The sequence below is a fragment of the Festucalex cinctus genome, chromosome 2 (assembly GCF_051991245.1).
Source record: "Festucalex cinctus isolate MCC-2025b chromosome 2, RoL_Fcin_1.0, whole genome shotgun sequence".
Taxonomy (NCBI): Eukaryota; Metazoa; Chordata; class Actinopteri; order Syngnathiformes; family Syngnathidae; genus Festucalex; species Festucalex cinctus.
This window is the reverse complement of record NC_135412.1, coordinates 42,203,653-42,226,780: the sequence shown is the minus strand read 5'-3', so window position 1 is coordinate 42,226,780 and position 23,128 is coordinate 42,203,653. Positions and strand designations below refer to the sequence as shown.

Here is a 23,128-nt window from a genome sequence, read left to right as displayed (position 1 = left end):
ACCCACTACTTCTTGGTTGTCCCGGACGCGCCTCACACCCTTTTCGTGGGTGCAGATTTGCTTGTTCGTCTTGCCGTCCATGTGGACACCATCAACAACGTGCTTTGGTCCCTCACCAACTCGGAACCTCTAGCTTGTGTTCCCAGTCTTCCAAACATGAAGTCCGGACAGACCATCCCAGATGCTTGCGAAGTCTTAAACGAGGATGAAGTGATCGCTCCGGCGACCACGATCAACATTCCGGTTCGCTTGGTGGCGCGAGCTAACCAGGTCTTGAATGCTAGCTCCGCTTTCTTTCAACCTTCATTGGAATTCATGAACCTGTCGTTACTCTTGGAGGCCACGCCCATCGTGGACGCCTCCCTCACCACTCTGATCTTGGTTCACAACCCCCTTTCGTACGACGTTCGCATACCAAAAGCGACCCGTCTGGGCCTGCTCATCCGTTCCGACTTCCACGACTTCACTCTAACGGTGCCTGTGGTTGGACACATCCCATCTGACTTGTTGTTGACTGAAGACACCGGTGGCCGAAGACTCACCAGGCCATCTCAGCTTGTTACAGTCAACCCTGCCGGTCCCACCAACAATGAAGACTTCGTCCGGGTGGACCTGGGGACAGACCAACAACTGGTGATTTATGCCTTGAGCGCGTTGCCTCCAACGCCCTCAAGCATTCCCTCTGGAAACCCAGAGACACCTCAACCAACCACGACTCCAAATGGGGACCTTCAACCGTACCCAGAGTTCGAGGCGCACCTCCAAGAAGTTCTGCACCGCGCCGATGCGCTTCGGTCCGAACAGGACCGCGAACGTTTGCGCACCGTGTTAATGAAATACACACCCTCTTTTGCCAAGGACTCCTTGGATTGCGGGTTGACGGCACTACATGTGGTCCGCATCCCGACCCAGCCCGGCGCTCCTCCAACTTTCGTGCGCCAGTACAAGATTCCGATAGCTTCTTACGAACCAGTACAGAAGACTATCGACGCCATGCTGGAAAAGGGCATCATTCGCCCCTGTAACAGCACCTATTCGGCTCCATTGTGGCCAGTCTTGAAGCCAAACGGCACATGGAGACCAACCATTGACTATCGCAAACTGAACCAACAGGTTCCTCTTTCGCGATGGCCCATGACACAACTTGAACAGGAACTTCCCAAGGTTCGAGATGCCAAATTCTTCACCACCATTGATGTGGCTTCGGGGTTCTGGACGATCCCAGTAGACCCCAGGGATCAATACAAGTTGGCATTCACCTTTGGCAACAAACAGTACACTTTCAACCGGTGTCCATTCGGCTACGCCAACTCGCCAGCCGAATTTAACATCTTCCTCAACAAGGCGTGCCCTGCCGCCGCCGCCAGGGGCAACCTCATTTATGTCGACATTATGATGAGGAGCTCCTCTTTGGATGACCACTTGATGGAAATCGACCACGTTCTTGGACAGCTGTCTGCTGCAGGCGCCAAACTGTCCCTCCTGAAAGGTAAGTGGTGTCGCACGAAGGTCAACTACGTGGGGATCTTGGTTGTGCCGAACGGGATTGAACCACAATCCAGCCGTATTCAAGGCCTTCTTGACATCAAAACCCCCACCGATGTGTCAAAATTGCGCAGCTTCCTTGGCGTGTGCAACTATTCGCGCCAGTTCATTGAACACTTTGCTGACATAGCACGCCCTCTTACTAACCTGCTGAAGAAAGACACGCCCTTCGATTGGGGTGACGAACAAAACAACGCGATGAATATGCTAAAACAAAAGCTGGGCTCCGCCCCCTGTCTCGCGTACCCCGATAGCAACAAGGAATTTTTCTTGGAAGCAGGATTCTCCGACCATTGTTTGAGTGCGGGTCTATACCAAATGTACGACCAGGATAAGCGCGTCGTGGCGTACGCCAGTAAAACGTTGAACGGCCCCGAGTTGAAATACTCCGACTGCGAAAAAGCCCTGCTTTCCACAATATGGGCAATCAAACATTTCTCAAACTACATTGGATGCCAAAAAGTAACGATTGATACTAACCATCATCCGGTTACTTTTCTTAACAACCAACGTATTCGAGACGGCGTCGTAACGAACGCGCGCATTGCCGGCTGGCTTATGGCGTTACAAAGTTACGATGTTCGAGTCCGGTACACGAAAAACGCAAAGTTACCGCTGGGTACCGATCTAGCGATTTGCCAGAACTGTGTGTCAACTTCCCCGACCCCGCCGACAAACGTCGCCGTGGCACCGATGCCGGAATTCACACGTCACCGCTATTTTGAGGAACATGTCTGCAAAGACATGCCTACAGCTTACGTGGATGGCTGCTCTTACCACCACCAAACCCAGCTGCAGGCTGGGGTGGGCATCGCTTGGGTCGACGACACACCGTGCAAACCACTGCAATTCCAATTGGGCCCCCACTCCTCTCAATATGCGGAAATCGCCGGCATCCTGATTACACCCAAATTGGCAGTTGAACACGGTGTCACAGTGCTGGTTATCTGCACTGACTCAAACTATGCCCGCCTCGCCTTCACCTGCCATCTACCGGTGTGGCGTCGAAATGGTTTCCTTACGTCAGCGAAAAAACACGTTAAACACCGCGACCTCATTTTGACATGCGACCATTTGGTTTCCTCCAATGATATGCATGTCTATTGGAAAAAGGTCCGGGGACACTCAAAAGTCCCAGGACCTGACAAACATTTTAACGACCTAACGGACACGTTAGCCAAACAAGGGGCCCTCAACGGGACTCCTTGGACATTTGATACAGCTTGGCTGCCCACCCAGCCCACCCTGGAGGTCCACGTTCTCACGCGCTGCGGCCGCCGCTGAGTCTCGAGACGCCCCCACACAAACCCCTACGGGGCCCGTGCGTGCGTACCACCCGTCCGAACCGCCGACTTGGTCGCCCAACAGGCCGGCGACCCCGCGCTTTTCAAAATAATTCAGCACCTTTCTGATCCTGTCGCCAACCCCGTGTCGCCTGACGCGTTGAGTGACGACAGCGACTTCAAAGACTTGCTCTCCGTGCTGCAAAGGCTGCGTCTCGTTAAGGGCCTTCGGGTTTATGACTCCGGGTCTCCACCTGCCCTGCGGTTGGTGGTTCCACGGAGCCAAAGGGGGGTCTTGCTAACATACGCCCACGACGCGCCTTATGCAGGCCACCGCGGATTCAAGGCCACTGTCACCGCACTACAACAGGTGGCATACTGGCCGAGCATGCATAATGACGTAGCAACCTACATCAAAGGATGCCTGGTTTGCTGCCAGTTTCAGCCAGCAAACCTGAATCACCGAGCACCACTCCAACAGAAAGGAGTCACCTTCCCATGGTCTGATCTCCAAATTGATTGGGTGGGACCACTGGTCAGATCTCTGAGATGGAACAAATACTTTCTTACAGTAGTTTGCGCGTTCACCAAGTGGGTAGAATGCCTGCCTGCTCCAAACGACACAGCACACACCACTGCATGCTTGTTGATGAACCACGTGTTCTCCCGTTTCGGGTTGCCCTCACGGGTTAACTCAGACAGGGGAACCCACTTCACAGCCGAGGTAATGCAACAACTTTGGCAAATGCTCGGAATCAAGGCCCAGTTGCACATTAGCCATCACCCGCAGTCATCAGGACAGGTGGAGCGGACTAATCGCACCGTGGTAAATTTGCTGAAAAAGTTTGTTGTTTCCAACCATCGGGACTGGGACACCCGACTCCCACTGATCCTCATGGCGATTCGAGCCACCCCTCACGAATCCACAGGGGTGGCCCCCTTTGAAATGATGACCGGACGGCGAATGACGCTCCCCCTGCACCTGATGTATCAGCCAGGAGAAACAAACATAGCCACGGCATACACGGCCTCCCAGTACGTGGAGGACTTGCAAGCCCACCTCCGAGCCACGTTTGCATTTGCTCAACAACAGCTTAAACAAAGTGCAGAAGGTCAGAAAACCTACTACGATAGGAAAGCCTCACGAACCGAGTTCGAAATAGGTGATCGAGTATGGTACTACTTGTTTGCGCAACCAAATGCTAATACTCCGCGTGCCCAGAGGGGCATCGCCCGGAAATTTCTTCCCCGGTGGTCAGGACCATACGAAATCGTCGACAAACTGTCACCCGTCGCCTATCAAATTAGGATGAATAAAGGACGTCAGGGGGACCAACTGAGGTGGGTCCACCGAAACCAGATCAAAAGTCACTGCGGTTTTGAACGTCTGGGAACGCGATCGAGCGGATCTCAGGACCAGCATGCGCGCGAAACTGACAAAGGGGGGTCACCAGCTGACTCCGAGTCAGCGGCCCAACCGACACCCTCGACAGACGCGCCAAACTCCGTCGACTGACCTCGCTGACTACGATGTTTAAAAGTATCACACGTGCAAAAGGGGGGTCAACACCCCGCTACACCTACCGAACCCCTAAGTGACACCGCACCGAGTGACGCTAATTCGCTTGTCTTTGTTGGTTGCTAGAGGATTGTGTGATATGATGACGACCCTGATATTGTGCATGACCGCTGTGGTGAGTTGACCAGAAACGGTTGAACCCGGACTTGCAGCGGACATTGCCTTGATTGAATAACCAGGATTGCTTACGAATGATTGCGAGAAGTTAGCATACTGTGTTTTTCTACTTATTTACAGACGCTGGGTGCAACACTTAAGGATACGGTCCTAGCTGCTACACCGATAGCATTATGCAGAATTAGACTAGACAACTATAAAACGATTGGCAACTCAAATTCAAAAGATTATGTACACTCAAGGTGTTCTAATACTTATGAATGGTATGCTGCGTGAAATCAGTTTTTTTTGCTAGCTATAAAAAGCTCCCCCGTACTTGAGGCCTTCAAAAGCAGGTCAGAGTACCCCTTTTTAAAGCGTTAGTGAGTCTAGCTAATCTAACTAAGCCCCTTTGCCTTCCTTCCCTTAGTCTAGCGTGACTGCCGCTACAGCTACAGCTTGAAAACACACAGACATACCCTGCATACACATAACCAGGCAGAGGTTAGAGGAAAGTTGCACCAGTGGTATGTCTTGAGTGTTGCAGCAGAGCGTGAGTGGGACTCCGGCCGTCTGACCGTGGCCTGGACCCTGGCCACGCATCATCTGGACCCGCCAACCTGGACATCCTGAAGATTCATCCCGCTTGACGAAGGGGGGTCTGTAACAACTATTGCCTAGGTCCACTCTACCCTCTAATTTTTTTTTTTTAAGTTTGCTACTCCTAAAGCAAATTCTCTGCAGCTGCCTAAATATTCCACTGCCCAGACAGGATCTAAGTTTGGTCAGCTCTGCAGGTGGTCACCCAACCACCAACAAAAGCTCTTTTGAAGCCGCTGACCAGGTGACAAAGGAATGTATGCGTCTGCCGAAGGAGTGTATTCAAGCCCGGCTTCTCGGAGCCCGAACAAATGGCTCCAATGATTTGGAATACACAAATGACCGATCAAAGGAATGTTCATGACTTCTTATCAATCACAAAGGATTCTGGCGTCTCACCCTTCCTGGAACGTCTAGATGGAGCAACAGCACCGTCAAGTGGTGAAACTTGGAACTATCCTTAGTGACAATTCACATAAGTAACCGCATTTTACACATTTATACCATGATAATTCTTGACAGACAACTGAACTACGAATGATTCATGTTATATCTTTGTGTGTATGAACATCCTATTTCATTTGTACTCCATAAAGAATGAAAGATAATCAATATCTCTCAGTTCAGTCAGATTAGACAAGTAGAAGTTACCTCACAAGTTAGTTTATGATGCATTAATTACGATGTGTGTTAAACGGGTTGTGTGGGAAAACTGATTTGCCAGACTGACCAAATTTAATGCCAAATTATTAATCTCTTTAATAATTTTTTTCTTAAAGTCTGCCCGAGCGAGCAGAAGGGTGTGCCACCACCCACTGAAGCCCCGCCCAAAGACTTTAAAAGGACGAGGAGACCCTCGCTCACTCTCTTGCCTCTTCCTGCTCTTCCGCCTCTTCCCTCTTGCTTCCAAGGCTCTTCCAAAACTTTCTTGCACGACCTGCGAGTGTCCCAGCCTGCTCGAACTCTTTGTTCCAAGAAACTTGCCAACCACGTGGCCTTTCCTTTTCTGGCAGCAACCGTTGCCGAGAGCAGACACTCGCTCCACGCCACGCCAAAGCAGGTGCAAACTGCAACGCTGACCCCAAAGACTGTTTTACTCCTTTTTTCTTTTTTTTTCTCTTCACCATCAGTGGAGTGCCCGCCAGAGGCGGACTCCGCGGCCCCGGCGTACACTTGCAACGTATCGCCGGACTCAAGGTTGTGCACCTAAGCCGCGCACCTCACCTGCTATTCGGTGGCGCTCCGCCGCAGTGCCAACGCACCTCCAACGGCTGGCCTTCCCCGTACGCAGGCGCGTACTGACCGGGCTGCAACACCTGAACTCGGACAGCTGTCCGGCAGAACCAACCTTGCCGAATCGCCGACCAATCAAGGGACGAGCCGCGCAACTACGTCAGGCCCCTGAGCGGCTTTCCTTGATCACCTGTGGAATAAACCCCTTTTTTTTGATTTTCTTGCCTTTTTCAACGAACATTGACTATTTTTTTCCCTTTGTAACGAGACCCTTTTGCTCGTTCGACGCAAACGATGCTCGTAAGTCTGCATTTGATTCCCAAATTGGTACCACTGCGTGCAACTTACGTTTGAAACATATCACAGATCTGGCAGGTCAAATTTCTCTTTTCCCTGTTTCCTCATTCATTCGCATTCCTTCCTTATTTTCATTCGCTTTATTTTGTTTCTTTTCTTCTGACGGTAGAATAGTTAGACAGGCAGTGTTTTGATTCTGTAGTGTAGCAATCGTGAATAAATGCATGTTTTATGAACTCTATTCCGCCTAAGTCATCTGTGTTTCCGAGTGGATTATTATTCTTTTGTTAGTACAACGAACCACTGAATATCGAGTGTGGCGACTTTAGATTATAAATGACTGATGAAAGAAGGATTTTGGTCGTTGTTTGCTCCTGTTAACCCAAAGCAAAACCAACGTGGTGCTCCAGAGGTTATCGAGGTAAATATAATTTACCTCTGTAACGTCCAGATTATTAATTCGTCCAAAAGACGACCCAATTATCGCTACACCCTTCTACACAAGATGATATGCCTAAACGCAGAGGTTTTTCTGAGTGGTCCTATGGCTACTGTCCGACCAGGTGATGAGCGTTTCAGTCGGATTATGTCACTCTCGAGAGCCTGAAAAGCATCTCTGCTTCTTACTCAGTGAACTTTGACAATTTTTCTATGTTTTGTGAACGTCGCCATCTTTTCCAACGCAATGGGATTTATCTAAATAAGCAGGGAGTCAGATTACTGACAGCCAACATCTTCCATAGCGTGCGTCACTGGATGCCATGTTCCCAAAACAAAGGACATGAAACACAACAACCGATAAGAAGAGGGTCTGGTGAGGCTGGCTCACTATCTTCCACTCCCTGCCCTTCAGAACAGATTGATTTGTCCTCATCTGCCCACACTCCAAACACCGACCATCCAGCTCCCCTGCTCCCGAACGACGCCTGCCAAACACCACCACGACCACCACCACCAGTTTCACTACCAGATGCACACCTACGCTGTTCATCGCCCCCAAGCGACGCCTGCCAAACAGCGCCACTACCGGATTCACTGCCGGACGCACCCCCGCGCTGTGCACCGCCCCTGAATGACTCGATGACTGACTCGTCATCGAGTCTCACCAATAGGTTGAGCAATCTGGTCAATCTCTCCATACAGCTAAATAAAAGTCTCTCCAAGCAGCTGTCTACTGATGACGGTTCGCCCATGCTCCCCCCAAGACGCCACATTCAGCTATCTACTAATCGTCCGACTCCAGCAAGCCTCAGCAAACGGCTCCCCACCCGCCGACTTCCATTGGCTACGGAGAATCTCAACTACAGCTCGGTCTGATATGCTTTGGGTCCAGACTACATATGAAAACACATGAAAAAATTGTGTTCCCAGAATAAGTCAGGACCCAAGGTAGCTTGTAGCATTCCTGTGATTACAAGAAATAGAAAGTTGGCAAAAGAAATGAGAAGAAATAAGTCAGAAGCTACAAACCTAGTCAGTATAGCTTGTCAAACTCTGACTAAACCAGCGTCTCCGATTACCACTGTGAAACTAGCGCTACTAAATACAAGATCACTAGTTAACAAATCATTGTTGATTCATGACATTATTATGACATATGATCTCGACTTATTTCTCCTCAGTGAAACATGGCTAACAGAAGGTTCCTGAAACGCTGTTCTGAATGAGGCAACACCAACAAATTTTAGTTTCATGAACAAATGTCGTAATGGCAAAAAAGGTGGTGGACTTGCTCCCATTTTTAAATCTCTATTTCAGTGTAAAGAAATTTTATTGGGAGGCTTTAATTCATTTGAATATCTTAGTCTTTTGGTAAAAGGTGAACCAAATATTGTCATTGTCATAATTTATAGACCTCCAAAACAAAAAGGCAGATTCATGGAGGAATTTGAAGAAATGCTGTCAGTAATTTGTACCGACTATGACTATCTGGTCTTAACTGGAGACTTTAACATTCATGTTGACAACAACTTGGATAAAAATACCAAAGAATTTTGTAATATACTTGATACTTTTGGTCTCTCACAACATGTAAAAGGTCCAACACACAATCAAGGTCACGTTCTTGATCTCGTCATCTCTAAAGGTGTTGACATTTTATCTGTTGAGGTGAAAGATCTGGCTATTTCAGATCATTCCTGTGTGTTTTTTGAAATACAAACGATCCCAGAAGTTCCAACAACTCCTGTCTTTCTTAAAAAAAAAAAAAGGTACATAAATGAGAATACAAGCAACATGTTTATGGAATTAATGGCTGCATCACCAACTGTAAATGCAGAGACCGTTGATGAACTTCTGGATGAATTCACCTCAAAAATCTCGAATGTTTTGGATGCTGTTGCTCCTATTAAAACTAAGACATTAGGGACATATTTCATCCCGAACTAAAACACCTTGGAGGTGTGCTACCAACATAATGACTTTGAAATCTAAATGCAGAAAAGCAGAGCGAAAGTGGAGAAAAATTAAACTCCAAGTTCATTTTGACCTGTACAGACAATGTCTTTGTCATTATAACCAAGAGTTAGTAATAGCTAGACAACAACACTTTTCTGAAATTATTAGTAGGAACCTCAACAATACACGCACTCTATTTGCCGTGGTTGACAAACTCACAAATCCCCCAAATCAAACAGCGCCAGAACTCCTCTCAACAGATAAATGCAATGAATTTGCCTGCTACTTTAGTGAAAAAGTACAAGCCATTAGGTCAAACATTGTTACAAACCAGCAAAATAACAAAATGATGCAGCACTTAAAATCACCTAGGAATAATTTAATTACCATGACAGAATTTGACTCAGTGGATCAAAATACTGTAGTAGACTTGGTTCAGCAATTGAAACCTTCCACGAGCTGTCTTGACACAATACCATCTGGCTTTTTCAAAACCATTGTGAAATCTGTTCAGATCGATTTACAACAAATAATTAATTGCTCACTTCAATCAGGTGAGCTTCCTAAATCTCTGAAAGTAGCCGCCGTCAAGCCCATTCTAAAAAAGAGAACACTGGATGTCTCCCTGCTAGCAAATTATAGACCAATCGCAAACCTTCCCTTCGTAACTAAAATCGTTGAAAAAGTGGGTTTCAATCAACTCAGCAATTTCTTGAGCTTAAACGGACTTTTGGATAAATTCCAGTCAGGTTTCCGACCTCATCACAGTACAGAAACAGCTCTGATTAAAGTACTGAACGATATAAGATTGAGCACTGATGCAGGGAAGGTATCGGTGCTCGTCTTGTTGGACCTCAGTGCAGCATTTGACACGATTGATCATAATATACTGTTAGACAGGCTGGAAATTTGGGTGGGGTTAAATTGAACAGTCCTTAAATGGTTCAGGTCCTATTTGGAGGAAAGGAGTTACTTTGTGACTATTGGAAATTTTGCATCTGATCGAAAGGCCATGACATGTGGGGTCCCTCAAGGGTCAGTCCTTGGACCCCTGTTGTTCAGTCTGTATATGTTACCTTTGGGTCAAATGCTTCAGAACGCCGATGTTGACTATCATAGTTATGCAGATGACACACAACTGTATTTATCAATGTCCCCAAATGACAGCAGTTCTATTAACGTATTGTGTCATTCTCTAGAGCAAATTAACAACTGGATGAACCAAAATTTCCTTCAGCTAAACGAAAACAAATCAGAGCTCATTGTTTTCGGCAATAAAGAAAAGAGGATTGCTGTTCAAAAACAGCTTGAGTCACTGTCCTTAGAAACTAAAGATCAAGTTCGAAATCTTGTGGTACTAATAGACTCAGACCTAACCTTCAGCAATCATATTAAATTCATCACTAAAACAGCCTTTTACCAGCTGAAAACATATCCAGACTGAAGGACTGCATGCTTCAAGCAGACCAAGAGAAGCTTATCCATGGTTTTTATCTCCAGCAGACTAGATTATTGTAACGGTCTTCTGACTGGACTCTCTCAAAAGAACATGAGACAATTGCAGCTCATTCAGAACTCTGCAGCTCGAGTTCTGACCAAAACAAAGAGATCAGAACATATTACTCCAGTACTTAAGGATTTACACTGGCTCCCAGTCAGCTGTAGAATCGATTTTAAAGTTCTGCTACTCGTCTATAAATCACTAAATGGTTTGGGTCCTGAATATATCCAAGAAATGCTGATTGAGTACAAACCCAGCAGGGCTCTTAGATCTACAGACTTGGGCCAACTAGTGGAACTCAGAGTTCAAAGCAAACATGGTGAAGCTGCATTTAGCTATTATGCTGCACACAGATGGAATAGGCTACCAACAGAAGTGAAGTCAGCCTCGAGTGTAAATGCTTTTAAATCCAGGTTAAAAACTTTGCTTTTTTCTTATACCTTTTATTAGGGACTTTTAAACAGCTTTAATTAAGTGTTTTTTTACTATTTTAAAAATCCTTATGTTAAATGTTTGTCAAATAATGTTTTAAGATTGTTATTGTATGTTCTTTTTAAGAAATTTTGTAACCTATTTTCATTTATTTTTCGTCCTCTGAATGTTATCTACTGTTTCTTGATGCTTATGTGTTGTCTTTCCTTGTGTAAAGCACATTGAGTTGCCTTGTGTATGAAATGTGCTATAGAAATAAACTTGCCTTGCCTTGCCTAGTAAAAGTTTGCTTACATCAGACATAATTTGACAGATATGATTATACAGTGAACCTCTGCTATTTGTCGGGGGGATATGGACGAAGTCCTACCACGAATAGTGAAAGTCCATGGAGTAATTGACTCCGCCCCAAAAAGGGTTTGTAACTGCCTATAGATGGCACAAAGGACTACTTTTGTCTGGATCGGGGGTCTCCAACCTATACGGTAAAAAGAGCCGTTTTAGGCCAAATAATAACAATAAAATCTGTCTGGAGCCGCATTATGATGAATGAAACAGTGTGTTGGTGTTAGTCTCATGTACTGAAGGCCCAAGAGCGAATTAGAGCTGCACCATAACAAAAAAAAAAAGTAATGTAATGTTAAATTGTAATTTTTCATACGCCCACCTTATTTTTCATAAGTTTTTAGACTTTTCAGCCTTTCCGTCAAATTTCTTACATTTTTTGGCAATTTTATGGACATATGGTAATTTTCTTCCGCTTCCCTTTTTGGACATTTGATGCCTATTTAGGGCCCGAGCAACGACCGCTGCGAGGTCCCTATTGTTTTTCAAGGAATTCTTATTAGGGCCCGAGCAGCGGCGGCACCGGCGGCGGTGCCACTGCGAGGCCCTATTGTTTTTGTAAGAATAATTATTCTTCCGCTTCTTCTTCTTCTTCTTCTTCTTCTTCTCCGTAAACGATCGCATTTTTGAGGACCTAAACATTTACGAAAACTCTGCAATCTCTTCGGGCCCGGCGAAAAATTTGATATTATGAACTTGTCCTAACAACGCAATTCTATAGCGCCCCCTAGCGTAGAAAAATAAAAACCAATCCGGGCCCGTTTGACCTAGAGCTACGAAAATTGGCAGGCACGTGTAGCACCCCGAGACGCACAAAAAAGTCAGTGGAAGTCATTTCCTAAAATGTACAGTAAGTGAGCTATGAATTTTTTAATGTCCAATTTTGGCACATTCACTGTGGCCATGCTTTTTACCCCTTTGCAAACATTTTTCATCCAATTGACTTCAAACTTGCCATGTATCATCTCAAGACCTGAGACAACAACTAGGCAAAAAATCTTAACTTTTCGAAATACTATATGACGGGGGCGGGGCATCAATAATTGCCTTTAAAATTTAATTTGTCCAGAAGGACAAAATGCTTAATAACTCCCATGTACAAGCTCCAAAAAATCTCAAACTTCTCATGCAACTTAATAGTCACGGCCTGAAAACATATATATCATAAAATTCACTTATACATATAGCGCCACCTAGTGGTGACAATAAATGTGATAATTTACATTTTTAGCTACTGTGCCGAACTCGTTGAAGGGATCCAGTTGAAAATTGGTCCGGAAAGTCTTTAGATGTTGATCATGCCCCACACCGAAGATTGTAAGTTTTCACCAAAGGGCGTGGCCGTGACGGTGCCGCAAAGTCTGATGATTTTTCTTGAGAATAAAAGCTGCTTTAACTTGACCCAGATGATCCTATCTTCTCAAAATTTCACACATTTTAGGAGAGTCCAGCCCTTAAGACATCTACGAACTTATATTTCATCTTCTGAAAGCGCCACCTAGTGGCAATTTTTTTCTTACAATTTTTCTTCAATGTTTTTCTCCAACTACATTAACTGGACCTACCTCACATTTGCTCAGATGAGAGTTTCGGCCTTCATGATGTCACAACACGAAGTTTGTGAGTTTTTGCGAATCGCTGTGGGCGTGGCTAAGCGCTGATCGCCAAGAAAACAACGCCAATTTTGAGGGCCTAAACTGGCACAGAAACACATGAAACTTTGCACACACATCGAGCCTGGCAAAATGAGCAATATTTTATCGTGGATTGTACTATTTTTACAAAAATGACTCAATAGCGCCCCCTAGGAATTTTTAACGAAGCAGCCCCGCTTGTACGTTTAAGCAAAATCTTCTGATATTTTTAGGTGTATGAGGGAGCCCAAGACCTATAAAAAAAGTCTCTTGGACCCATGTACTAAAATGAACAGGAAGTGAGCTACGAATTTTTGAATGTCCCAATTTTGACAATTTTTGCACATTTACAGGGGGCATACTTTTGCCCACTTCTCCAACACGTTTCATCCGACTGACTTCAGACTTGACCTGGACCATGTCAAGACCTGAGCCAACGCCAGGGGGAAAAACCTTGACTTTTCGAAATACTATATGATGAGGGCGGAGCATCAAATTTTGTGTTTCACAATGAAAAAGGATATGCTTAATAACTCCCCAGTACATGCTCCAAAAAATCCCAAACTTGACATGTATGTTTATAGTCAAGGCCTGAAGCTATCTCTATGACAACATTCAGTTATATATACAGCGCCACCTAGCCCTTGAGGCATGAAAAAAAAAATACCCCACTTACGGTATTTTTACAAAAATTGTAAACACGTTTCGCAATGAAAAAGGATATGCTTAATAACTCCCAGGTCCATGCTCCAAAAAATCCCAAACTTCACATGTCTGTTTATAGTCAAGGACTGAAGGTATCTCGATGACAACATTCAGTTATATATGCAGCGCCACCTCGCCCTTGAGGCATAAAAAAAAATACCCCACTTATGGTACTTTTACAAAAATTGTAAACTCATTCTAAGTGTGATAACTAAGTCATTTATGAATATTCTTTTACTTTCCAACACTCAAAATGTTCACTGGCATCAGACCGATCCAAACTTACGTACTTTTTTATTTTGTTTTATTTATTTTTGAGAGCCTCTATGGACAATAACAGCAACATTGTGCAATGAGTACGAGCGATGATGTGTATATGTACTTTTACAAAAAATACAAATCAGGGCAACTCATTCCCTAAAAGTACACTGATTTTTGCAGATCTTAACATTCACCAAAACCCATTGAGCTTGACACACTCATCACACCTGGCAAAAGAAAAATCCACATGTAAAGGTTTATTATGCCATTTTCAAAGAAACTCTGCTCCCAATGTGCCAGTACCCCAAGGTGCAAGTACCCCAACGTGGCCCGGGCTGCGAGGGCCCTTTATAGCTGCTTGCAGCTCTAATTAGGGCACGAGCAGCGGCAGTGCCGCTGCGAGGCCCTATTGTTTTTGTAGGAATTCTACTTCTTCTTATTATTATTCTTCTCCGCAAACGATCGCATTTTTGAGACACTAAATGTGACCGAAAACTCACCAAACTTTACACACACGTCAGGCCTGGCGAAAAATTTGATATTTTAAAGTCGCCATACATGATAACAGAAAAATGGCTCCTTAGCGCCCCTACATAGGTTTAACGGATCCCAGGTCCGCTACGATTGACCTACGGCTATGAAAATTGTGTGGCACCTGTAGCACATCCAGATTAACAAAAACCTCTTTCATATGTGTATAGACAGGAAGTGAGGTATGATCATTTAAATGTCCAATTTTGGCCCATTTTTGCACATTTACAGGGGTCATACTTTTGCCCGCTTCTCCTACACGGTTAACCCGATTGACTTCAAACTTGGGCTGTACCATCTCAACACCTGGGACAACACCATGGTAAAAAATCTAAAGTTTTTGACATACTATATGACAGCGGCGGGGCATCAAATTTAGAGTTTCAAAACTCTTACTAAACAGTACTGTAACAGACTATGACCTATAAAAAAGCCTGTTGGTGCCATATGCTAAACCCAACAGGAAGTCCCCCAGGGGCCGGGCATCACATTTTGAGCTAAAAAACTCCTCTTTAACGAAGCATTCCCGGTTGTACGTTTTACCTAGAGTTACCAAAATTTGAAGACATATGTAACAGCCCTCAAGGTACAAAAAACTCTTTTTGAACCATATGCTAAACCTAACAGGAAGACCGCCATTTTGATTTACTTTGGAACGTGTTGCCATTTTTTGGGCCATTTCATAGGGGTCTTATTTTAACGAACTCCCCCTACAGAGTTTATCCAATCGTCTTCAAACTTGGTGTGATTCATCTAAAGATGTTAAAGATGAAAATGTATTGAAAGCTTTTTATTTCGGCGCACGCTGTTGTCTGGGTATGCACTTTTTGCAAAGGAAAAGATTCCTTCTTAATGAAGCATTCCCAGTTGTACGAATCAGCGAGAGCTACGAAAATTTGTAGACATATGTAACAGCCCACGATGTACAAAAAAAGTATCTTGGTGACATGTGCTAAACCCAACAGGAAATCCCCCAGGGGCCGGGCATCACATTTTGAGCTAAAAAACTCCTCTTTAACGAAGCATTCCCGGTTGTACGTTTCACCTAGCGCTATGATAATTTGGAGGCATACATAACAGCCCACGATGTACAAAAAAGTCTCTTGGAACTATATGCTAAACCGAACAGGAAGTTCGCCATTTTGATTTACATTGGGATTTGTAGCAATTTTTTGTGGCCTTTTTTAGGGGTCATATTTTAACGAACTCCTCCTATAAAATTTATCCGACCGTCTTCAAACTTGGTGTCTTTCATCTTAAGATGTTTAACTCTTTGACTGCCAGCCATTTTCGGAAAAGGTAACCCCATAGTGCCAGCTGATTTACAGAATTTTACCGATCTTTCAAGCTCCACAGAAAATGTTCTGTTTGGACTATGGCAACGCGGATACTACCAAATGAAAGATTGAAGTCTCATCTTTCATCTAAAAAAAAAGTTTGTTTCTACCTTATTTAGATTTTCAGTAATCAACAATAGAAAACAGCTTCGTTTCACCCAAATCCTCTATTTTCTTCCAAAATACGGAGAAATCAAGCTTTTTGTGAAACGATGTTATTTCATGCACTCTAGTGAATTTGGCACTTTTTTTTTTGCATGAGTGATTCTACAAACACCTAAACTTCTATAAAGCACTACCCCAACAATAAAAAAAGTGTTTTTTGATTGCAAAATAAGTTTATTTACATTCAACAGTAGCAATCCGAACAAACAATTTGGAAAACTCTTTGCAAACTATTTACACGTGCGCAACTGCGAATGTGTGGTGTGTGTACGTGTTACTATTTACAATTGTGTGGATGTTTCAACTACACAATTTTTCTTTTTGCGTGCTATATTGTGGAGCAATCCCTTGAGTGCAAGGGGGATGCAGCAGGAATTGCACCACAGTTTTTGTCGGTCTGCTTCTGCATGGACTGATTTGCGTAGAGGTTGGTATGATGAACGATGTGCTGGAGAAGTTCATCCGTGATGAAGAGCTCCAGGATGTCAGCTGGTGGGAATTCAGCTCTGCTGCAGCATCCCTTGGTCCTGGTTTTGCAGCAAAGGGGAAGATGGTTGGCTGCCATCGAACTTCATCAACTTCATGCCAGCCAGAATCTTTGGGATCTGCAAATATACATTTCAAAATCATATATTATTTTAGAGCACTGTGATGCAATGTGTGTGTTTGCATATGTTTACCTTTTTTTCTTGGATTTATTGGTTGATGCACATTCTGTAAATTATAGAGACGTTTACCATCAAATATTTTATTAGTGCTGTGGAGAATCTTTCTTTTTCTTTTTACCTTTGTTCTGCTCACTGTGAGAAGGGTCACTTTGGGCCCTATGAGTAGGAGCTGAAAAAAACATACAATTACAATACTATCGAAAGACTTTCCTTTTTTTGTTGCGGTGTATTGAAAACGTTTTTTGTTTTTTTGTTTTTTTACCTTTCTTTGTCGTAGAACCAGCGGTTGGATGTTGCTGTGAGCACGATCTATAAAATATACATTCACGTTTGTATAGGTAATAGATGTTCGAGTGTATATCAGCACATTTACACACGCTGCTAGCAGATCGCCCGAAAAGTTAGGAAAGTAATCTTACTAGCAATCTCTTAGCATGTTAGCGCTTACCTTCACGTTCTTTGGAGGACGAAAGACTGTCCATCGTCCGATGAAACGTCATCTGTGCAAGGGTGCTCCGTTGTGCACCACTTTTCTCCGGTGTTAGCATCGCTTGCCGGTGGGGCCTTAGGACGTTATTAGCATCGCTAGCCGGTGGGGCCTTAGGACGTGGTCGAAACGGCCGCGTCACCGCTTCAACTATGACTTAACCTCGTCATCACTGTGCTCTTGAGCACTGGTCGATGCTTTTGAGCTTTGAAAATAAGGATCAAGCGTGAGCTGATTGCCATCTGTAGCCTTTTTGACTCTCTTAGCCAAGTTAGCCATTCGCTCCCCCTCAACACTCTAGCTCAGCCTCTCTCTTCTACTGTTGTCTCCTACCCGATCTTGTCCAAAAGACTCGTCACAGCCATCTAGTGGCCAGGAATACTCATTATAGTAACCCGATCGGCTTGATACTTGGAGCACAGCTGCCCAAGGCTTTCCTCCACCCGTTTCCATTAAAAAACATAGTTAACGTCAAATAACGTTTTTGGTGGCATACCCTAGGTTTATACTAAACTATACTAGACGTTTATGGCGGCCAAAGAGTTAAAATGAAAAATTATTGAAAGCTATTCATATTGTCGCACGCTGTTGCCATAGCGATGCATTGTTTGCCAAGTAAAATGCTGCTTTTTTTTTTGACTAAACGTGCGAAAACTCATGAAACTTTGCACACACATCAGACTTGTCATGAACATACGCACAAATATTTTAGAGATTTCTTGTGCACTTTGCAATGAATGGCAGTTTCCTATTTCACAGTACCCCAACATGCAAGTACCCCGGCGTGCAAGTACCCCAACGTGGCCCGGGTTGCGAGGGCCCTTTATAGCTGCTCGCAGCTCTAGTTAGGGCCCGAGCAGCGGCGGCACCGGCGGCGGTGCCGCTGCGAGGCCCTATTGTTTTTGTAGGAATTCTTCTTATTATTATTTTTCTTCTCCGCAAACAATCACATTTTTGAGACACTAAACGTGAACGAAAACTCACCAAACTTTACACACACATCAGGCCTGGCGAAAAATTTGATATTTTAAAGTCCCCATACACGATAACAGAAAAAAGGCTCCATAGCGCCCCCTATATAGGTTTAACGGATCCCTGTCCCGCTATGATTGTCCTACGGCTACGAAAATTGTGTGGCTCCTGTAGCACATCCAGATGAACAAAAACCTCTTTGATATGTGTACCCTAAAATAGACAGGAATTGAGGTATGAGTATTTAAATGTCCAATTTTGGCCCATTTTTGCATATTTACAGGGGTCATACTTTTGCCCCCTTCTCCTACACGGTTAACCCGATTGACTTCAAACTTGGGCTGTACCATCTCAACACCTGGGACAACACCATGGTAAAAAATCTAAAGTTTTTGACATACTATATGACGGGGGTGGGGCGTCAAATTTAGAGTTTCAAAATTCTTACTAAACGTAGCATTGCCGGTTGTACGTTTAACGGAGAGCTACGAAAATTGGTACACATATGTAACAGACTACGACCTACAAAAAAGTCTGTTGGTGCCATTTGCTAAACCCAACAGGAAGTCCGCCAGAGGTGGGGCATCAAATTTTGCGTTTCAAAATTCTTACTTAATGAAGCATTCCCGGCTGTACGTTTCACCTAGAGTTACCAAAATTTTAAGACATATGTAACAGCCCTCAAGGTACAAAAAACTCTTTGTGAACCATATGCTAAACCTAACTGGAAGTCCGCCTATTTTGATTTAATTTTGGAACATGTTGCCATTTTTTTGGCCATTTCATAGGGGTCTTATTTTAACAAACTCATCCTACAGTTTATCCAATCGTCTTCAAACTTGGTGTGATTCATCTAAAGATGTTGAAGATGAAAATTTATTGAAAGCTTTTTATTTCGTCGCACGCTGTTGTCTGGGTATGCACGTTTTGCAAAGGAAAAGATTCCTTCTTAATGAAGCATTCCCAGTTGTACGAAGCAGGTAGAGCTACGAAAATTTGTAGACATATGTAACAGCCCACGATGTACAAAAAAAAGTCTCTTGGTGCCATGTGCTAAACCCAACGGGAAGTCCCCCAGGGGCCGGGCATCACATTTTGAGCTAAAAAACTCCTCTTTAACGAAGCATTCCTGGTTGTACATTTCACCTAGCGCTATGATAATTTGAAGGCATAAATAAGAGCCCACGACGTACAAAAAAAAGTCTCTTGGAATCATATGCTCAACCAAACAGGAAGTCCGCCATTTTGATTTACGTTGGGATTTGTAGCCATTTTTGTGGTCTTTTTTTAGGGGTCATATTTTAACCAACTCCTCCGACAAAATTTATCCGACCGTCTTGAAACTTGGTGTGATCATCTTAAGATGTTTAAGATGCAAACTTATCGAAAGTTTTTTTTTTATTTTGTTGCACGCCGTTGCCATAGCGATGTATTGTTTGCCAAGTAAAATGCTTTTTGTTTGGTCTAAACATGTGCGAAAACTCATGAAACTTTGCACACACATCAGACTTGTCATGAACATATGCACAAATACCTAAGAGATTTCTTGTGCAATTTGCAATAAATGGCTCAATAGCGCCCTCTCGACATTTTTATGAACCTATCAGCCTAAGACTAACAAAAAAGTATTCTATAGCCATGTGCCAAGCCATTTTGATTTTATTTTGTTAATTGTGCATCATTTTTGGCCTTTCCATGAAACGTTGCAAACACAAAGCATGGCAAAAACATTTACAATTTAGACAGTTTCCTATTTCGCAGTATCCCAACATGCAAGTACCCCAACGTGCAAGTACCCCAACGTGGCCCGGGTTGTGAGGGCCCTTTATAGCTGCTCGCAGCTCTATTTTTTTTTTATTTTTCTTCTATCTATTTTTCATTGTTATCAATGTTTTTTTGTTGTTGTTGTTTTTTTTTTTTTTTTTTTTTTTTTTTTTTGCTGCAATGTTGTGGACATTTTATGTTACAGTATTTTCTGCACTATAAGGCGCACCTAAAAGCCTTCAATTTTTTAAAAAGCTGACCCTGCGCCTTATAATCCAGTGCGCCTTATATATGGATCAATATTGAGCCACAACAGGTCCCGCTGTCAAGACGCTGTCGGTGACCCTGCACGATCGGTGACGTGCATGCGCAGAAGATTGCGCCATCTTGGATCGCTAGCTAATACTAATACTTTACCTCAGAGAAAATAATAAAACAGCTGTTTATTCATTTTGGAGTTGTCAGAAAGCTGGTTTGTAATATATTAATAAAGTTTGATCTGTTTTGTTGACATTCCTTTTAGCGCAGCACCATCTAATAGATGCATAACGTAACCCCAGCCTCGACTGTAGCGCCTTATATATGAAAAAAGTTTTAAAATATGTCATTCATTGAAGGTGCGCCTTATAATGCGGTGCGCCTTATAGTGCGGTGCGCCTTATATATGGAAAAAGTTTGAAGATATGTCATACATTGACGGTGTGCCTTATAATGAGGTGTGCCTTATAGTGCGGAAAATACGATAATTTCCTGGATTTCTTTTGTTTTGGACATTTTATAGTTACTTTTGAACATTTTCTTTTCTGCCTTTTTGATTAAATTTTCTGACATTTTTGGCAATTTCATGGAATTTTATGAGAATTTTCTGCTTTTACTCTTTCATTTTGTGTTTGCTTTTTGGACGTTTTTAGGTAATATTTAAAACTTTTTCATCTCTCTTTTTCTGACAAATTAAAAATTTGGACACTGACATTATTTGAATATTTAAATATTCATCTTTTATCTAAATCTTAATTAATTTAAGAATATTTGATCTAAAAATCAAAAAAATATGTAAAAAAAAAGAAGTTAATTTTTAAGTTTTTTTTTTTTTTTTTTAAATAGAAATCAACAGGGAGCCATGGGAGAGGTACACATGTGGCTCCAGAGCAGCAGGTTGCAGACCCCAGGTACAGATGAACCTCCTCAGTGCTACCAGATGACACCAAAGCTGTTAGTTTAGTAGTTTTGGCCACAAAAATAGCAACAACAAAAAAAAAGTGAGTTTCCCCTGCATAATGGAGGATAGGGTTAAAAAAAAAAAAAAAAAATAAAAAAAAAAAAGTTCTTCCAGGTTTATACAGTGAATTTAGCGTCAATGTGATATAATTTGAAATTTGAACCGAATTTGAGGGAAAATATGCCTCAAAATTCAGATCAAACTTTTGTATTACTTCCTGTGTGAAAATGAAGCACAGATTATGTTCAACTGCAGTGGTTATATTCCACTGTACTATATATCTCAAACTGTTGTCGAGACTTTACCCACAAAAACCCAAACAAGCTCCTTACGTGGGCCATCCTTCAAAGGTGGAGACGGTGAAGAGAGCCATCATGGCCATGAGGACGTTATCAAAATTGAAGTCACTGTTGTGCCAGATCCGCTCTTTGACCATGGGCATTGCCGTGTCTCCATTGTTGTAGAGAATGTACGTTCCCCTGAAGTTTGAGGATGACACTTTTTACCACACGTAAGGTTGTGGATACATGAAGAATCTTGTGAGACCATAATGAACAGTAAAACAAATCATAAACTCACTTGCACTCATCGGGACTGGACTTTGCATCATCTGTGCAGCGATAAAATTTGCCCTGTGTATGAAGAGGAAAGACTTCCTTTAAATTTATTTACTTAAAATGTGACATTATTTATTTAACCAACCTAACTTATCATATAACTATTCTAAGATAAGCAAAGCCACTGCTGAGTGGCTACATCAGTGGCGCTATAGTGACATCACTGAAGTGTTTCCTGCTTCACTATACCTTGAAAAGCTGCACTCCGATGCACGCAAACATAAACTGCAGCAGCGTGGTGACGATCATGATGTTGCCAATGGTCCTGATGGCAACAAACACGCACTGGACCACATGCTGTAAAAAGGTGCAGACGTTAGAATATAGAATATAGGTGCATGCAATATTCAGTAAAGAGACGCCTTCCCTTTATACCTACAAAAAGTGAAAATGCAGTAAACGTGGAGTAAGGAATACATCATTGAAAGTTATGGAAAATTAAAAACGAAGGTGAACTAATGGGTGTATCCCAGCCTCTGATTGATTTATCAAGTGATTAACTCTTTGACTGCCAAAAGTTATCCAAAAAACAACCCCGACAGTGCCAGCCGATTTCGAGCATTATCACTCATTTTTCAAAGCAAACATAATATTGTGCGGCAGGAGTACATAAACATGGTGGATACCATATGAAAGATTGGATTCCATTCTTTCATGAGAAAAAAAAAATACATTTCCACCTTATTCCGTTCTTTACTAATCACCATTTGAAAATAAGTCACTTGAGTAACATAAGCGAAAATACAAAAAAATAAAGAGAAAACAAGCTTTATGTAAAAAGATACATTTTTGTTTGCACTTAAGTGACTTTGACTGTAATATTTTTTGTTTAGTAACATTTAGTGTTTAGCGATCATTCACGTCATCCTTGAAAACTTTGCATTGCATCAGATTCCATCATGTTTCGTTGTAATTTGACATACCGGCAGCCCATTGAAGAGATACAATGCTGCCATTTGCTGGTCAGCGTTAGTAGCTGTTTTTGATTTCACAACCCCAATGACAAGGCAGCGCTGCACAAGACGTTGCGCTGCCCATTGAGGGAAAAAAAAAAACATAACGTCAATTAAATTAACGTTTAAGGCGGCATTCATTAAGATTTTAGAATACATCATTAAACGTTTTTGGCGGTCAAAGAGTTAAGAAGTGCATATTGGACATACACAAATCTACACAATCAAGAACTTTATCAATATTATCGTGCTGACCTTAAGTCCTTTGGCTCTGTTGATGGCCCTCAGTGGCCGGAGAACTCTCAAAACACGAAGAATCTTCACCACTGAGATTGCAGAAGACCTATGGAGGAAGGCAAAAGATCGTTAGACAGAACCTTTCCAAAAAATATGGAACAGAATGTGAGAACAAAACAACAAAAAACACAATACGTACAAAAAATTGCTTTAATGGTCAATGTTACTGACGTACACACTATCAACACAGGGTGGTACATTAAAAATAAC

The 23,128-nt window shown here is 43.0% G+C and overlaps 2 protein-coding genes across 8 annotated transcripts in view; both read right to left on the bottom strand.

Annotated features, from left to right (window-relative positions):
* Positions 1-23,128, bottom strand: part of cacna1db (calcium channel, voltage-dependent, L type, alpha 1D subunit, b) — a 240,290-nt gene that overhangs the window by 48,827 nt on the left and 168,335 nt on the right. For all 7 annotated transcript variants that reach the window (XM_077515154.1, XM_077515155.1, XM_077515156.1 and 4 more), the window contains 4 exons: positions 22,877-22,964; positions 21,858-21,965; positions 21,631-21,683; positions 21,384-21,530 (listed from right to left, as the gene is read on the bottom strand). In XM_077515154.1, coding sequence (XP_077371280.1) covers positions 21,384-21,530; positions 21,631-21,683; positions 21,858-21,965; positions 22,877-22,964 — 396 coding nt within the window. The remainder of the gene's footprint in view (positions 1-21,383; positions 21,531-21,630; positions 21,684-21,857; positions 21,966-22,876; positions 22,965-23,128) is intronic.
* Positions 15,180-18,284, bottom strand: LOC144014860 (uncharacterized). Its single transcript, XM_077515164.1, has 5 exons — positions 17,058-18,284; positions 16,872-16,918; positions 16,728-16,778; positions 16,622-16,655; positions 15,180-16,546 (listed from the first exon to the last, which is right to left on the bottom strand). Exons 1-5 carry the CDS (start codon positions 17,155-17,157, stop codon positions 16,242-16,244), a joined length of 537 nt encoding a protein of 178 aa, XP_077371290.1. The 5' UTR covers positions 17,158-18,284; the 3' UTR covers positions 15,180-16,241.

Excerpts from the sequence above, each read along its gene's own strand:
- LOC144014860 (XM_077515164.1), bottom strand. The coding sequence starts at position 17,157 with ATGCTAACACCGGAGAAAAGTGGTGCACAACGGAGCACCCTTGCACAG. Across the intron at positions 16,919-17,057 it reads GTCCTCCAAAGAACGTGAAG|ATCGTGCTCACAGCAACATC; the intron begins GTAAGCGCTAAC and ends TATATTTTATAG. Across the intron at positions 16,547-16,621 it reads AATAAATCCAAGAAAAAAAG|ATCCCAAAGATTCTGGCTGG; the intron begins GTAAACATATGC and ends GTATATTTGCAG.